Here is a 17,219-nt window from a genome sequence, read left to right as displayed (position 1 = left end):
TGCAGTTTATTTGACGTTAGTTCCACCCATAGAAATGATACAATTCAAAAAGGTTATGTATGACCTTTTGACATTTCTTATGTCATTTGTGTTCAGTAGATCATGTCATTCAAACATGGAAAGATACACGCATCAACAATTTATCAAAGTCAGTGCTTAATTGTGAGTACTGAAGGAAATTTAATTAGAATTCACGGACGACATACATGCTAGATTTAGATACTAGATGCTGACTTAAAAGTTTCATCTAATCTGATTAGAATAAGTTCATGCTTGCATCAATCATAATTTCGAAATTCTACACATCGAAACTATCCTAGAAGCTCTATAAATGAATAGACAAAACATTACTAAACAATCAAGTGAAAGTTAGGACTTTTGTGTACATCATTTATTTCATAAATTCCGTGGATACCTCGTTGATAACATATAGATACCTAATTTATCTATGTAAGAGATCGTTCCATCATAAAATTTCAGTCATTCAAAATGTGAAATGTATAGAAGTTACTGATATATGGGAAAACAATTATTGTTAATCATAGTTGGTTTTCCAATGGGAATGTTTCAATTCAAAATGGTTATAATAGCAACACTATGTACTTTTTATAACATGCATTATTTTATAGTTATTACTATGTATTATTCATTACATTTCTTACATCTTTTGTGTTCAGTATATTATGCCAATCAATCTTGGAAAAATACACGTCATAAAACAACGAGTAAAAATTGTTAAATTGATTTATCAAAATCTGTGCTCATTTGTGGATACTGAGAAAAATTTAAGACGAATTCATGGAAGACTCTTCAAAGAATACAAAAGTACCAGTACCAAGTACGGAGTGTACTCCCAGATCTGTACTTGGTACTGGTAGTCTTGTATATCGTGTGAAGGAAATTATCTTTCAAATTTGTCTATAATACGATGAATATAGTAGGCTAACTCAGTAATTTTGTCGATGAATTCTTTTTAAATTTCTCTCAGTATTCAAAAATGAATAGGTACTCTAATATTTTCGGATCTTCTGAGGAAGAACTGATTGCAATTGAGGATTCAGTTTGGCAAATTCTACATGATATCAAGTTTTCAGAAAGATCCATGACAAACGAATTTTTCCGCTAAATTTTTCCAAGGTTATAGTCCAATAGGTCCTAGATTCTGAATCCGATAACCATTTTCAGCAGAAAAAATTATCCAAGTTTTTAGAAGAAATTTAACAATCGTGTTGACATGGTTTGAGGATTATTGGTGCAACTGATGTGACGACCCCGTTACAGGTTTCTACACTTAGTTGGCAGCTGCAAATTTTAGTTGAGTAATGTGCGTATAGATGGCGAAGATACAATTGCAATATTGTTTTGAATTTTTTCTGATAAATTAACATAATTGGTGTGTCACGAGTTCTGTATCAAATGTGAATGCATACTCTTCTTCAATTCGATAATTTATATTCTTTAGACCTTTAGGATTAAAAATCATTTCTTCGAATAATCTCCAATCAAACCCCTTGAGAACTATCCAACAAATATTTAATGTTCAATAGAGGTTCTGAGGTCCTAGATTCCGAATCCGACAAGAATTTTCAGCAAGGAAAATGATCCAAGTATTTATATGACAATTTATCATTCTGTCTTGACTATGTGGTTTAAGGTTTATTGGTGAAAATGACTCTAGACAACACCCTCGTATTATTCTTAAAAAACTCGTTATATCTCAGTTTTGGAATCTTGTAGAGAAAAACTGATTGCAATTGGAAATACTTGGCGAACTCTTCATCATATCAAGTTTTCAGAAAGATCCTAGAGAAAAAAGTTTTTTCTCTATAGTTTCTTTATAGTCTTTGTTTCATAAAAAAAAACTGCTGTTGAAATTTGAGCATATTTTGATGTTTACAGAATGCTTCGACGTCCTAGAATTCGAATCCGACAACGATTTTCAGCAGAAAAAATCATCCAAGCATTTATATGACAATTTATCATTCTGTCTTGACGATGTGGTTTAAGGATTATTGGTGCAAATGACTCTAGACAACACCCTCGAATTATTCTTGGAAAACTCGTTATTTCTCAGTTTTTGGATCTTGTAGAGAAAAACTGAATGCAATTGGGGATACAGTTTGGCGAACTCTTCATGATAACAAGTTTTCACAAAGATCCTAGAGAAAAAAGTTTTTTCCGCAAAATTTTTCCAAGGTTATAGTCTTTGTTTCATGAAAAAAATCGGCTGTTGAAATTTGAGCATATTTTGATGTTTACAGGATGCTTCGACGTCCTAGAGCCCGAATCCGACAAAGATTTCCAGCAGAAAAAATCATTCAAGCATTTAGAGGACAATTTATCATTCTGTCTTGACGATGTGGATTGAGGTTTATTGGTGCAAATGACTCTAGACAACACCCTCGAATTATTCTTAGGAAATTCGTTATATCTCAGTTTTGGGATCTTGTAGTGAAAAAGTTATTGCAATTGGGGATACAGTTTGGCGAACTCTTCATGATATCAAGTTTTCAAAAAGATCCTAGAGAAAAAAGTTTTTTCCGCAAAATTTTTCCAAGGTTATAGTCTTTGTTTCATGAAAAAAATCGGCTGTTGAAATTTGAGCATATTTTGATGTTTACAGGATGCTTCGACGTCCTAGAATCCGAATCCCACAACGATTTTCAGCGGAAAAAATCATCCAAGCATTTATATGACAATTTATCATTCTGTCTTGACGATGTGGATTAAGGTTTATTGGTGCAAACTCATTATTTCTCAGTTTTGGGATCTTGTAGAGAAAAACTGATTGCAATTGGGGATACAGTTTGGCGAACTCTTCATGATATCAAGTTTTCATAAAGATCCTAGAGAAAAAAGTTTTTTCCGCAAAATTTTTCCAAGGTTATAGTCTTTGTTTCATGAAAAAAATCGGCTGTTGAAATTTGAGCATATTTTGATGTTTACAGGATGCTTCGACGTCCTAGAGCCCGAATCCGACAAAGATTTCCAGCAGAAAAAATCATTCAAGCATTTAGAGGACAATTTATCATTCTGTCTTGCCGATGTGCATTAAGGTTTATTGGTGCAAATGACTCTAGACAACACCCTCGAGTTATTCTTAGAAATCTCGTTATATCTCAGTTTTGGGATCTTGTAGAGAAAAACTGATTGCAATTGGGGATACAGTTCGGCGAACTCTTCATGATATCAAGTTTTCAGAAAGATCTTAGAGAAAAAAGTTTTTTCCGCAAAATTTTTCCAAGGTTATAGTCTTTGTTTCAAAAAAAGAACGGCTGTTGACATTTGAGCATATTATTCAAGCATTTAGAGAACAATTTATCATTCTGGCTTGACGATAAGGATTAAGGTTTATTGGTGCAAATGACTCAATACAACACCCTCGAATTATTCTTAGAAAACACGTAATATTTCAGTTTTGGAATCTTGTTGGGGATTCAGTTTGACAAATTATTCATGATATCAAGTTTTCAGAAAGATACAAGACAAAAATTTTTTTTCGTTAAATTTTTCCAAGGTTATAGTCTTGGATTCATGAAAGGAATTGGCTGTTGAAATTTGAGCATATTCAAGTTTTATAGGATGTTTCGAGGTCCTTGAATCCGAAGGCGATAAAGATTTCCAGCAGAAAAATTATCCAAGCATTTAGAGGACGATTATTCTGGCTTGATGATGTTGATTAAGGTTAATTGGTGCAAATGATGTGACGACCATGTTACAGGTTTCTTCACATAGTTGGCAACTGCAAGTATTAGTTAAGTATTGTGCGTATAGATGACGGAGATGCAAATGCAATAATGTTTCGAATTTTTAAGATAAATCAACATAATTGATGTGTTACAAGTTCTGTACTTATTCTACAAAAATTGAAATACCTCAGTTTTGGAGCAGGTAGTCTTTCAGCATGGAAATTATATTCTCCAATTGAATTTTGAAGGTGATCCAATCTCAAATGTTCTTTCTCAAAATCCCACCAAAACAAAAAAATATCATCTTCAGGTTCTTTCATGAAACATTTAGGTGTTCAGCAATGAATTTTCTTCGTAATATAAAATTTTGAAGCTGATCACATGAGAAACTCTTTTCGGAAAGTATTATCAAGCATTCAATACGCTTTTTGGGCGGATGTGCTTTCATATAGCGCATTCACCATATTTTTTCTTGGACGACAAATTATGACAATAGCAGACTTGTTTTTTTGAACCTTTAAAGTGTAATTTTTCTACAAAACTTCAAAAGCCTGTATAAAAGAACCCGACTGCAGCTAAATAAATTTCATCATTATATCAAATTTTGAAAGTGATCCAAGGAAAAATTATTTTTCACAAAATCCCACTAAAAACAATATATATCAGCTCTGAGTCCTTTCAGGAAATATCTAACAGCTGATAGGTGTTAAGCATTGAATAATCTGCTCTAATTGAATTTCAAAGGTGAAGGTAAAAATAAAAGGGTTAAATAAAACATCATATCAAAATTTATTGACCTCTAAATAAACCCAACACAAACTTCTAATTCTTTCAGCTTGTAGAAGATTCCTGAGCGTATAATTTATTTTTATTTTTCCAAAAAAATGTGTTCATCATGTGGAATTGTCACACTCAAAATCAGCCTTTGAATTAATATTATTGAGATAATTTTATGCAAGGTACAAATTCTTTTCCTTAACAAAATATTAGTTTCATTAATGTTTGGCTTAATAATTTTTTTACAAGTCGTGTCTTCTAACTCTATGAAGGGTATCTGCAGAAAGTGGAGGAGTGTTTTCTCCGACATCTAATATGGGTATAGATGAAGGTAGAGCTGTTGTCAATAACACATCCCTATCATTAAGGTGTTTACCATATATTCTGAGTCTTGTCACCGTTAGAAACATACCTCCATCATCTAGGACCTCGGCTGATGCTTTTCGGCTCTAGCATTGTTCACTAAAATGAATATAAATATTTCAGTTCTCATTCGAATTTCAAATATTTCTTGTGAGTAGTTTCTCATTTGAACATTTTTTATTCTATTTCGACTTTAAGATTTCAACTTTTATGAATGATTGTTTTCGATTCAATTTTGATATGGTACAGAAATCTACGCAGAAGCAAGATAAGTTCAGTGAGTTTTGTATATTGAATTTTTGGAATTTTGAAAAGAATGAGATCTTTATTAGGTCTGAGTGCATACATCTATTTCAATTGATAATTCTTCATCAATATACCATGAGGATGTAGTTTCATCAGTATAAATAATCTCCACCGCAAATTTTCCCTTCATAAAACTCGAAATATTTTGAAATTGAGTCGTTTTAGAAATAAACCGATTGCAGATTCTTTTTTTGCCGTGGACGATTGCTCATTCTATCGAATTTCGAGGCAACACATTTTTGTTCTGGATATTTATACAAAATTACCTTCGTTATTGCATAAAATAGACTAATATAATGTTTTTGAGAAGTTTTTAGGGTGTAGATTGAAAATTATTAATTTTAACATATTTTCAAGGATATCCGAAACCAATAACCCACAAAAAATCTCAGTTCCCAGTTCCTTTAGAAAGTTTGTGCTTGCAGATTAGTTTCAGCAGAATTTATCCAAACAGACCATATGTCTTAAAGGCGGATGCGCTTAATAAAGCGCATCCACCAGAATTTTTTTCTAGTGTTCGACTACATTTTTTCTACAAAATTCGAGCTTTGGGGCGTGTTAGGAAGTAACTGACTGCTGGTAGGTATATAGCTTGGATTTATTCTGAAAAAAATTCCTTTATTACCAAGATTTCAGGCAAAAGGTTCATTCTTGGAATAATGAGTCAAAAATTGATTCATTTTTATTTGATTAGTTCATACGGCAAAAATGTCCCGAGCATTTGTATTTTTATTTGATGACTACATAATATTCAGCCACGTAAGCAACAATGTGAAAGATGAGATAGGTAGGAGTATGTATATGGATATCTTTCCAGTTGTTGACCTACTGGTGTATGTCTTCGCTTAAATCAATATCTGATAACAATTTCTACGTAAAAACATTGCAGTTGCACTTTTACTTCGTAAAGCAAATGGAATATATCAAAATTATGTATCTACCCAAATTTTTTCGCTGCGCTAAAGGGAGAGTATTTTGAAGTGCCAAAAATTATACAAAAACAAATATTTCTTCATAAAAAATTTTCAAGTTTCAGATTTATAACGCATTGTTCCACTAGATTATTTATCAGATCAGTTGATTTTAAGGGTTAAAGCAGAGATGATATAATTTTCTATGAAACACATTGAATTAGTTTTTTTAACCGTATGTTCTAATTCTTACAGGCTTTTTTTACTTGAAATTTCAAAAATTAGTTGACGAAAGATCAAAACGAAGAAAGTTTAAAATTCAAATAGATTTTGTTCAGTTGAGTAGAGGTGAATGAAATTTTTGAATTTTTTTTATTACTTATTTTTAATATGGAATAAGAAGAAATACTTATGTTTAGTAACTAGGTTAATCAATACGAATGAGTAAATCAAGGTTCAATATTTCTCCCTTTGTCGCTACTTTGAATATATAATTCACAGATATTGTTTGATATCTGTTCGAAAACATTCTAATTTTTTTGTCATCTTAACTTGAAAGTTGGATGAAAACGATTGAAATATTGAACAAATGGTTGTATAGTTTTCTCGATGAAGAAAATTGCGGTTTCTATCCTTGATTAAAATTATTTGGGAATAAGTCGTTTCCAATTGATATAATTGAATAGAATGAAGATCATCAGGATGTTGTTTTTATCAGAGACCTCCTACACATTTGGGAAGTTCGTAGGAAAAGGAGATAAGAAGTCCATTTACAGTGATACAGTTGGTTGAAAAATAAAATGTTAGATAATTCGAAAGTTCTTTTGAAGTAACAAAAGCCAGCAATTTAATAGTCAATTACTAGTAGGACAGATAAAAGTGTCGAAGTTCAAATTTTAAGTTCAGTGTACCCCCCAGCTTTGGGTTAATTTTCTGAAGAGATAAGTAATATTCAGACTGGGAATTCAGTCAATAGAATCGTAGAATCGAATAAAGTTCGTCATCGGCTTTAAAAGTTTTCTTTAGTGTCACAAGTGTGTGCCATATGTGGATGAAAGCGGACGCTCAGTTGAGTTTTGGTGACTTAAGTAATTTTGTGGTATGCGCTAGTGAATTTGCGTCGTAAAGGCAGACTAGTCTTCCTAGAAGCGAAACAGGTACTTCGGTTGTGAAGTTGTTTTGAGAGATCTGTTTCCAACACACCGGCGCTTTAGAGCTTTAGTCTGTATGCTTGGTAAGTCGCTTTCAGTAAGTAGATTATGTTCACACACCTCTGAAAATAAACTTACATGAAATCTCAGTCTCTCAGTTCCAACAAGACCAAGTTGGTGCAAGGATTACCGTTTAATAAAAAATTTGCTTTACCGATATGTGAAAGTGCTACATCTTTCAAGTATTTTTGTTCGGGGATATTTATGTGCAAGTTTTACAATTATATTGGTCCATAGCACATGCTCCAAAGGTAAATAACCTTAAATATAAACACAAAACGCATCCTGTCTAACGCGCAAACTTATTATAAATACAAACATTTCGTTTAAATATAACTCTGTGAATTGGATTTAGGAATTTAATTCAATAACAGATAAACTATGGTTGTTCAGTTATGAATCATCGTCAATGATCAACATTACGAACTGATCTCAAGGATAAGCAGAACTCAAATACAGATAATTTATTTCTTAGAAAATTCTACTCAATAGAAATTTTATTTGTCTCCCCCAAAACATTTTCTCAAGGAGGAGAATCCCAAAATCAAATATTCAATATGAATAAAATTGTCTGTAATAAATTCTTTCAGTCAATAATTGTCTTTAATTTTATTTAAAAAGCTTCCTTCTAATTATGAAAACTCAAAATATATTGCCAGATTCCCTGAAAGATTTTAATAACAAATAATTTGAATGAATGTGAATTTTTTCCTTTATTTTCATTAAAATCTCAAAAATATTCCAACTGAATACATAACATTATCTGAGATTACAGACAATAGAGAAAAGCAACAAATATGTCACTAGATATAATTTTTTTTACCCATTTTCAACTAAACTCATCTCATGTACAATGGATTTCTCAAATGCAATAATGTTTAATCACACTCATTTTTATGTGACAGAAGCTTTCTCTGAATTATATAGAGAGGTGGAAAAATATAATGAAACTAATGATTGATTATATTAACGTTAACGACATTTTTAATACATTATAAAAAATGATTGGAGTATTTTTTGTCAGGAATAGTTGGAAGGGAAGAGATCAAAGCCTTGAAAAATTATTTGGAGTGAAACAAATATTGGGTATCTATAAATAACACTGAACACTTTTTATACGATGAACTATTCCTTCAATAATTTCTTGATTATTCTCAATTCCAATACATTTCGAATTTCAAAGAATTTCTTTGTAACGGAAATAAATTGACTCAAAATCAATCTTAAAACAAAGGTTGCTTTTTCTCTTGAAACGATAGCGACAAATTGATTGATATTTATTAAGACGAACGATCAGTCACTTTTTCAATGTATTCCTTTATTATTCCATATTTATTTTAAGAACGAACGACTCTCCCAAGTCTTCTAAATTGTAGGTTTAACCTTTGATTGTAGTAACTAAAATAAAAGACTTATTATTAAAAAGATAACATACATTTCCCGTAATTAAAAGTGAAATATTTTTTCATTAGAATCCTTTTCTTATTCTTTTCAGAATAATTCCAGCAAAATTTTGCTGGTTTTATCAGCAGCCATGTGCGTTGAAAATTCGTCAAATAGACTGTTTATTTGGAGATATACATTCTTCTTAATTGGTAAGATACTCATCTTCAAATATCATTAAAGTAAAATTTTATGACTCTGCTTTTGCGCGCATTGCATTTTAATTTATTTTGAAAAAAATTGTAAATTTCAATGGAAAGATGGATTTCTTTCGAAATAGACAAATTTTAATGTAATCTCCCTCATCATGATTCATATAATTAAAAAAATCACATAAATACTAATTTGAACAAGTACGCAAAAGCTTTGAGTTCTCATTTTTATTTTTCACTTCATGAAATACAATTTTTACATCGATTTTTCAGCATGTATATTTGGTAGCTTTGTTGACGCTCGAGAATCGACAAGAGTACATCCTTTCAGAGGTAAGTCAAATACAATACAAATTTGTAACATTATTAAAGCAGGCTGAAAAAAAAAATTAAATCAAAACATATATTTTTCGATGTTTTAACAGGAGCTTTTGTTGTTGTGATTAATCTTTGATGTTCTCAATTGTTCCTCTTAGCTTCACATACTGATAGGGGGGACCAACCCCCTCCACCCGATGATGATTACAGTGAAGGAGACATTCTTGATGTTCACCCTTTAGCTGAACCATTCAACGTGAGACAAACCTTTGGTTATGGTAAAAACCAGGGTGGGTTTTTAATTCGATGAATTCGAGGTGATGGTGGCCATTCACTTAGAACATAACAAGTGAATTTTAACTTGAGATTTGGTGATGGCTTCAAGTTTTTTCTGAATCCTTATAACAAACTAACTATGGCCATGGATTTGGTGTGTTTTTGCCTCATTTCGAAAAATTGATGCTACCTTTTTGCAATTACCGAATATGGACTGAGAAAAAAAGTGTTTCTGTGCACTTGTTCCCAATGGTCAAAATCTGTTCAGTGGTTTCGGAGTTATATACATATAAATTTCTGTTTTTGGAATAATTGAAAAAATACCCATCCTCTGAAATGAAATTTGAAGTCAGTGACAATATACAGTTCACTATTTGAGTTTGGTGTATGCAGACCAGATTAAATTTTACCCCTCTTAGGGCTATTATCTTTTTGGAAATGAGTGTCAATAAGTTTGTCTAAAATCCTAAGGGATCTTGGGTGTATTTGAAGTGCTGATTCAAATATACATATATACATTCAGGTTCATTCAAGAAGATTACATGAGGGTAAATATATGATGAATCCCATTTGTATTGTGTGCTCTTAAACTATGCTTTGTAGATTAGAAAATCCAACGTTTCTGACAAACTTTTCCACCCTCCAAAACAATAATGAAGAATGCATTTTGAATTATTTCTCATCCATTCAGGTTATTCCCCTGCTAAACTACATCCATGTGAGCAGAGCTCTTGTTACCCTGCTACAGGCAACTTACTCATAGGGAGAGAATCCCAACTCTATGCCTCTTCAACTTGTGGACTTCATGGACAAGAGAGATACTGTATAGTTTCCCATTTACAAGATCGAAAAAAATGTTTTTGGTGTGACTCAAGACCGACAAATAAGCCTAATCCGCAGCTTAATCATAATATCAGCAATATAGTATATAGACTGTACCCTGGAACAAGACAAAAGTCTTGGTGGCAGTCAGAAAATGGAAAAGAAAATGTGTATATTCAACTTGATTTGGAAGCGGAGTTTCACTTCACGCATTTGATAATAACATTCAAGACTTTCAGACCTGCTGCTATGCTTATTGAGAGGTCTTACGATTTTGGAAAGACTTGGCAGGTAAATGAAAACATACATTTTATTATTGGACATGCTAAGCAAATTTTTTTCATTCAAGGTATATAGATACTTCGCTCAAAATTGCCTGGAGAATTTCGGAATAGCAGCCAAATATCCGGTAAATTTGACAGATATAGTTTGCGAGTCGAGATACTCAAATGTTGCTCCATCAACAGACGGAGAAATTATATACAGGGTCCTACCTCCTACACTTCATATTGACAACCCTTATTCTACTGAAGTACAAAACTTGCTGAAAATGACCAATTTACGTATCAATTTCACCAAACTTCACACCTTAGGAGACGATCTGTTGGACAAAAGAAGTGACTTACAGGTATGTTTTAAGATCTAATAGTTATAATAAGTTATTCCCTAACGATGAAATCAAATTGCAGGAAAAATATTACTATGCCATAACAGATATGGTAGTTAGAGGATCTTGTTCCTGTTATGGGCATGCAAATAGATGTTTGCCTCTTCCAGGCATAGATCCAAAACCGGATATGGTCCATGGAAGATGCGAGTGTACCCACAATACAAAAGGAAGAAACTGTGAGAAATGTGAGGATTTCTTCAACGATTTACCTTGGAGACCTGCAATAGGAAAACAGACCAATGCCTGCAAAAGTATGTTTTAAATGACACATTCTGAATAGCATTAATAACAGTAAACTTTTTCAGGGTGCAACTGTAATAACCACGCAACAAGTTGTCATTTTGATCCAGCCCTATATGAAGCTACAGGAAGAGTAAGTGGTGGTGTCTGTGTTGGGTGTATGCATAACACGATTGGACCAAACTGCGATCAATGCTCCAACTTCTATTACAAAGATCCAGAGAGAGATATCCAAGACCCTGAAGTTTGCAGACGTAAGTATCACTAGTGTAATACCAAGTCATTCGGTCATCTATGGATATGAAGAAGCTGACACATCACATATAGAATTAGAGATAGGTTGAGCTGATTCTGGATGAACTAGCTAGTTTTGAATCTTTCAGAATTTCAAAGAGATATGGAACAACAACCCAGTACTAGGATTGCATAAGCCAAACTTGAAGGCTCTGGAAAGCACATGAACCTCACTGAAATATACTTTTCATCTGGGCTGAACCATGCAGAACACTTATTTCCAATTTTTTTTTCAGCTTGTGACTGTGACCCAGATGGATCTTTAGACGGAGGAATATGTGATTCAGTAACAGACGAAGCGAACAACCTCATAGCTGGCAGATGCCATTGTAAGAAGAACGTTGAAGGAAGACGTTGTGACACCTGTCAAAACGGTTTTTGGAACTTCACCAACGAAAACCCTGATGGTTGTCAGTCCTGCACCTGTAACACTCTGGGAACAATCGACAACCAAGGTTGCAACATGAGAACTGGAGAGTGTTTCTGTAAGAGGTACGTCACTGGAAGGGATTGTAACCAGTGCCTACCAGAATTCTGGGGGTTGTCCGAGAAGAAAGATGGTTGCCAGTTTTGCGACTGCGATCGTGGTGGTTCTGTAGATAATAATTGCGATGTGATAACTGGACAGTGTCAGTGTAGAGAACATATGACTGGCAGAAGATGCGATACACCGAAACAACAATATTTCACAGCTAGCTTAGACTTCCTACTGTACGAAGCTGAGTTTGCTAGAGCTTCACCCGTGAGTTATTCTTCGTGTTGTTATAATTCTAAGTATGGTAGCTGGTACACAGTTATTTGGCACTCAGCTATTTCAATTTCCTTCAATTCAATTCCTCACCATATTCACCTACGTTTCTTAAAACTTCATTTCATCACCATGTAATTCCAGAGTTGCCAAGTTGTCATTCGAGAACCATACCGCGATGGTAGACCCAACACTTGGACAGGCACAGGTGTTTTGAAGACCTTCGAAAACGCTTATTTTGAAATCTCTACCAATAACATCCAGAAAACTTCGAAGTACGATATTGAGATCAGATATGAACCAACCTCACCGCAAGTTTGGGAAGATGTAGAGCTAACAGTGTCAAGACCTGGACCTCCAGATCCAAATGGACCTTGTGCAAACTCGCCTGAAATTGAAACTAGAAAAGTCATTTTGGACCCTAGTTCCAGAAGATTTTTAGCTAATCCACCAGTTTGCTTCGAAGCAGGAACTCCTTATAGGATCAAAATGGAATTCAAAAGATTCGATAAGAGAAAAGAATCGCCAACTGCATCTGTTCTCATCGATTCGGTATGTTTTGATTTTTTTTGAACAGATTTATAATAGATAAACATTCAATATAGTTTTTTGAATTGGCTCCTTCGAATATATTTGAAAAGATTTCATTTTCTGACTCTTACATCAATTTTCAGTTGGTACTCTTACCTTCAATTGAAGACATCCCTTGGTTCTCAACCAATACTACCGATGGTCTGCATAACCATCAAGAATTTGAAAGGAATAATTGCTACGAACCCGAGTATTACAGAAATCCAGAAACAGCCCCAGAAATATGCCAAAACATGTACAACAGTATTGGTGCATTCGTATTCAACGGTGCCTTCAACTGTCAATGTGATCCTGAAGGATCTGAAAGCAAATTCTGTCGAAAATCTGGAGGATACTGTACTTGCAAACCGAATGTCGTTGGAAGAAGGTGTGATAGATGTGCACCAGGAACTTATGGTTTTGGTCCAGATGGTTGCAAAGCCTGCGATTGCAACAGCATTGGAGCCTTGGATAACTTCTGCAATGCTACTACAGGCCAGTGTAAATGTCGTGCAAACACTTATGGCAGAGAATGTAACAGATGTAGGAATGGTTTCTGGAATTTCCCCAACTGTGTCAGATGCGACTGTAATGGACATTCTGATACTTGCGATCCTTTGACAGGAGCTTGTGAGGAATGTAAGGACAATACTGAAGGACACACCTGTGATCGCTGTAAAGTCGGCTTCTATGGTGACCCACGTTTGAATGTGGATATTCCTTGTAGACCTTGTCCTTGTCCAGGTGTTGGTAATCACTCGTTTGCAAGTAGCTGTTCTCTAGACCCCTACACCAAAGATGTCATTTGTGATTGTCAAAAAGAATATTCAGGTGAGACAATTTAAAGATACTTTTTACATGACCAAAACGTCTTTCCTATCTAGTTTTGATTATCTTGTGTCATCATTCATGAGATGAAATTATTTTCCAGGTTCAAGATGTGACATTTGCTCAGATAACTACTACGGTAATCCTGAAGTACCTGGTGGAAAATGTCAGAAATGCGATTGCAGTGAAAAAATCGACGAATTGAAACAAGGGAATTGCGATCCTCACACTGGCAAATGTTTGCAATGTCTGTATGACACCACAGGAGACCATTGTGAAGTATGTAAGCCAGGATACTTCAGGTATTCAGAAGAAGAGATGTGTGAAGGTAGACTACACCTGTTCAGAATTTTATAATTTCTTGTTTACTCTAGTTTGAATTTTTCTAGAATGCGTTTGTCATGCCTTGGGAACAAACCGAACAACTGGTCCATGTGATCCAAATACTGGACAATGTCCATGTCTACCATATGTGACAGGTCTTCACTGTAATAAATGTATTGAAAACTACTGGAGGATCGCTAGTGGGGAAGGTTGTTCATCATGTGATTGTGATCCATCTGGTTCAGTTCAAGCCCAATGTAATGAGGTAATCTAAGTAACATCCTGTTTTGTTCGATTTTAATGAACATCTGGTTTTCTTATAGTATGATGGTCAATGTGAATGTAAACCAGGCTTTGGAGGAAGACAATGTAATGAATGTATGGCTCAGTTTTGGGGAGATCCTAAGGTCGAATGCAAAGGTGAAAATTAAACTGTATAAAGTTAAACCTAACCTAAATTATTTCATATCTTTTAGAGTGTCACTGTAATAACCAAGGATCCAAGACATTGCAGTGTGATATGAGAAGTGGTGATTGTAAATGTTTACCAGGAATCGGTGGTAAAAAGTGCGACACATGCGCAAGAGGATATCTTGGAAATTCTCCTAAATGCTATCCATGCGGAGAATGTTTCGACAATTGGGATAGAATACTTGACGATATGAAGAGTAAGGCTAACCATGATATTTTTGAGTGTACGTCATTTAACCATTTCTTTCAACATTATAGACAACACCCTTGATTTGATCAAGAAAGCAGGACTGATCAAGAAAGTAGGCGCCAGAGGCGCATACACCAAAGAATTCGATGATATGCAAAATCAATTGGATGACATCGAACAACTATTGAATAATTCTGATGATGTCGATGTTGAAGCAATAAATGAAGAATTGAGTGGTTTGAGAATGAAATTGAACGTAACTGAGCAAGACAAACTGAAAGATCTAGATGAAACTCTTGCTAACACAAAGGAGAACGTGCTTTTGACCGAAATCAGAATGAATAATTTGAAAGATCGCATCGACCAACTCAACAATAAAATAAAAGAATTACAAAATAATGGAACCCAACTTCAGGAGCATAACGTACAGGGTGCACTGTCACTGATTCAAGCTGCTAAGGCTAAAGCTGATGAAGCTGTCCAGAATGCTGAAAATACACAAGTAAGAAAAACTTGACCTTCGGGTATCTTTTTTGATAACACGAACTTTATTTCATTACAGAAAACGATCAGCGAGAGTGAAAGGCAGTGCAAATCAGCGGAAAACTTCCTGAATACCACGAAAAATACTTATAAAACTCTTTTGGATGAAAATTCCTTGAAACTTGAGAGTATAGCAAACAACACCGAACAACTAAGTCGAATTTTACCAGATCTCAACGAGTTAGTTTGTGATGCCCGTGGTGATCCTTGTGATTCAATATGTGGTGGTGCTGGTTGTTCAAGTTGTGGAAGCTCAATTTCTTGCGAGAAAGGTGCTAAACAACAAGCAGAAACAGCTCTAAGTCTGGCCAACAGTAGTGAGATAGCTTTAAGAACCAAAGAAGGAATTATAAACAATTTTATCAGAAATGTAAGCTCCAAATATTTATTTTGTTTCGTTCATTTCTGATACCTGCTTCAAACTTTTCAGGTTTCTCAAATAAATACCAATGAAAGTAAAAAACTCGCATTGGGAGCCTATCAAGAAGCCGAGAAACTATTCAATAAATATAATTCTACCAATGTTAACGTCAATAGTTTAAAATCCAAAATAGCAACATTTTTGGAGAAGAATATTACAGATCCTGAAATGGTGAAGGAACATGCTAAGAAGGTAAGTCAGTGTGAGTTGAGATGCTTACTCACGTACCAGCGACCTGTCTAGTTAGAGCTGTAGAAAATCTGAAATTTGCTCTTGTGGCCAGGTCACCGTTACCTGGTTAGGCAACTTTATATCTTTGGAATTTAACTGATTCAACCCATTGTCTTAGGTTCTAGGAAAAAAAATTGATGATTCAACACCGGAAACCATCAAAAAGTTAGCAAGTGATATTAAAAAAAAAGTTGATTTGTTGACCAATACAGAATCTATTATTCAGGCAACTAGAGAAGATCTCATTATAGTGAATCGTTTGAAAGAAGCAGCAGCTGATGCAAGGTAGTAGTTGATGAATTAAATATCACTAGAGGGTTATTTAAAAAATTTAATTCTAGAATGAAAGCTGGGAACTTATCATCAGATGCTAACGAAGTGAAGAAGGCCTTAGAAAACTCAACTAAAGCTCAAGAAAATGCTGAAAAAGCTATCAACAAGGCTTTGAATAACACTGCAGAGGTTAACAAACTTTTGACAGAGGTAAGAGCTTTGAATATCCATAGTAAAAATCAGACATGTAATTTGTTTGTTTTCAGATCAAAGAGAAGACTGTATCTGCTGAAGATAAGACAAACTCAACCACTGAAACTATAAAGAAGTTAGCTGAGAAATTGAACGATCTACAGCAGAACATCACGAATAATGGTATATACGCTAATCGTGTCAAGAATGAGACTGCTACAATCTTGAAAAATGCAGAGAAAGCGTATGAAAATTTCAATTCTCTGCATTCAAAATACGAAACTGCCAGACACAAACTGAACAATAACATGAATAACGTTAACTCTCTCAAAGGAAAGGCAGACATATTATTCCAGAAGGTAGTTTCTTTACTTGCTCACATCACCAAAACAGAAGAAGCAATAACCAAACTAGAGGCTTCATCACAACAAGATCCTTCAAGCATGGAGAATCAACTAGCGTTGTTGATCAGAAAAGCCAATAATTCCACCGCTGAAATTGAGAAGAGAATTAAATACTATAAGAATTGTAGTTAGATTGTTCAATATTTTTTGTACATAAGTAGCTAGTAATGATGAGTATTCAGATACGAGCAGTAATGCTCGAAATGAAGATGTTATCTTAAGAATCTCTATAAGATTCATACAAAATAGTTGATATCTGCTTGGCTTTTTTTTGAGCTGCTCGTTTACGTGTTCACACAATTTGTACCAAACCAATTTATTTATATTAAACGATTATAAAACTGGTCTATGATTAATCTACTCATTTATTGATTCAATGAAGAATTCAAGGTCAGAATTGAATCTCTCTAAGATATCGGACAAAATTTGCTATAGACTTGAAATTTTACCAGTACAGACAAAATGTGTGGAAAAATTCATGAGAACGTATTTGAAGGAGCTCCTGAATTCACGTCACTGAAAAATAAGGATAATCTACGAAAGAAACAACAA

The 17,219-nt window shown here is 34.1% G+C and overlaps 1 protein-coding gene across 4 annotated transcripts; it reads left to right on the top strand.

The window, feature by feature from the left end:
* Positions 1-6,866: 6,866 nt before the first annotated feature.
* On the top strand, positions 6,867-17,012 carry LOC123686365 (laminin subunit beta-1). 4 transcript variants are annotated; one of them, XM_045626429.1, is made up of 21 exons: positions 6,867-7,280; positions 8,753-8,852; positions 9,126-9,185; positions 9,329-9,460; positions 10,138-10,559; positions 10,618-10,896; positions 10,958-11,189; positions 11,244-11,432; positions 11,709-12,214; positions 12,365-12,772; positions 12,895-13,621; positions 13,722-13,946; positions 14,008-14,207; positions 14,266-14,362; positions 14,419-14,610; positions 14,672-15,105; positions 15,166-15,516; positions 15,577-15,759; positions 15,917-16,083; positions 16,140-16,281; positions 16,338-17,012. In XM_045626429.1, exons 2-21 carry the CDS (start codon positions 8,792-8,794, stop codon positions 16,797-16,799), a joined length of 5,469 nt encoding a protein of 1,822 aa, XP_045482385.1. In that variant the 5' UTR covers positions 6,867-7,280; positions 8,753-8,791; the 3' UTR covers positions 16,800-17,012. The 4 variants fall into 4 exon arrangements, with proteins under 4 accessions (XP_045482385.1, XP_045482387.1, XP_045482386.1 ...); XM_045626430.1 differs by lacking the exon at positions 6,867-7,280 and adding an exon at positions 7,296-7,508; XM_045626431.1 differs by lacking the exon at positions 9,329-9,460 and having other exon boundaries at positions 6,868-7,280.
* Positions 17,013-17,219: the final 207 nt, after the last annotated feature.

The sequence above is a fragment of the Harmonia axyridis genome, chromosome X, assembly GCF_914767665.1.
Source record: "Harmonia axyridis chromosome X, icHarAxyr1.1, whole genome shotgun sequence".
In the NCBI taxonomy this organism is placed as follows: domain Eukaryota; kingdom Metazoa; phylum Arthropoda; class Insecta; order Coleoptera; family Coccinellidae; genus Harmonia; species Harmonia axyridis.
Note: the sequence above shows the minus strand (reverse complement) of the source record. Positions and strands in the feature narration are given on the sequence as shown.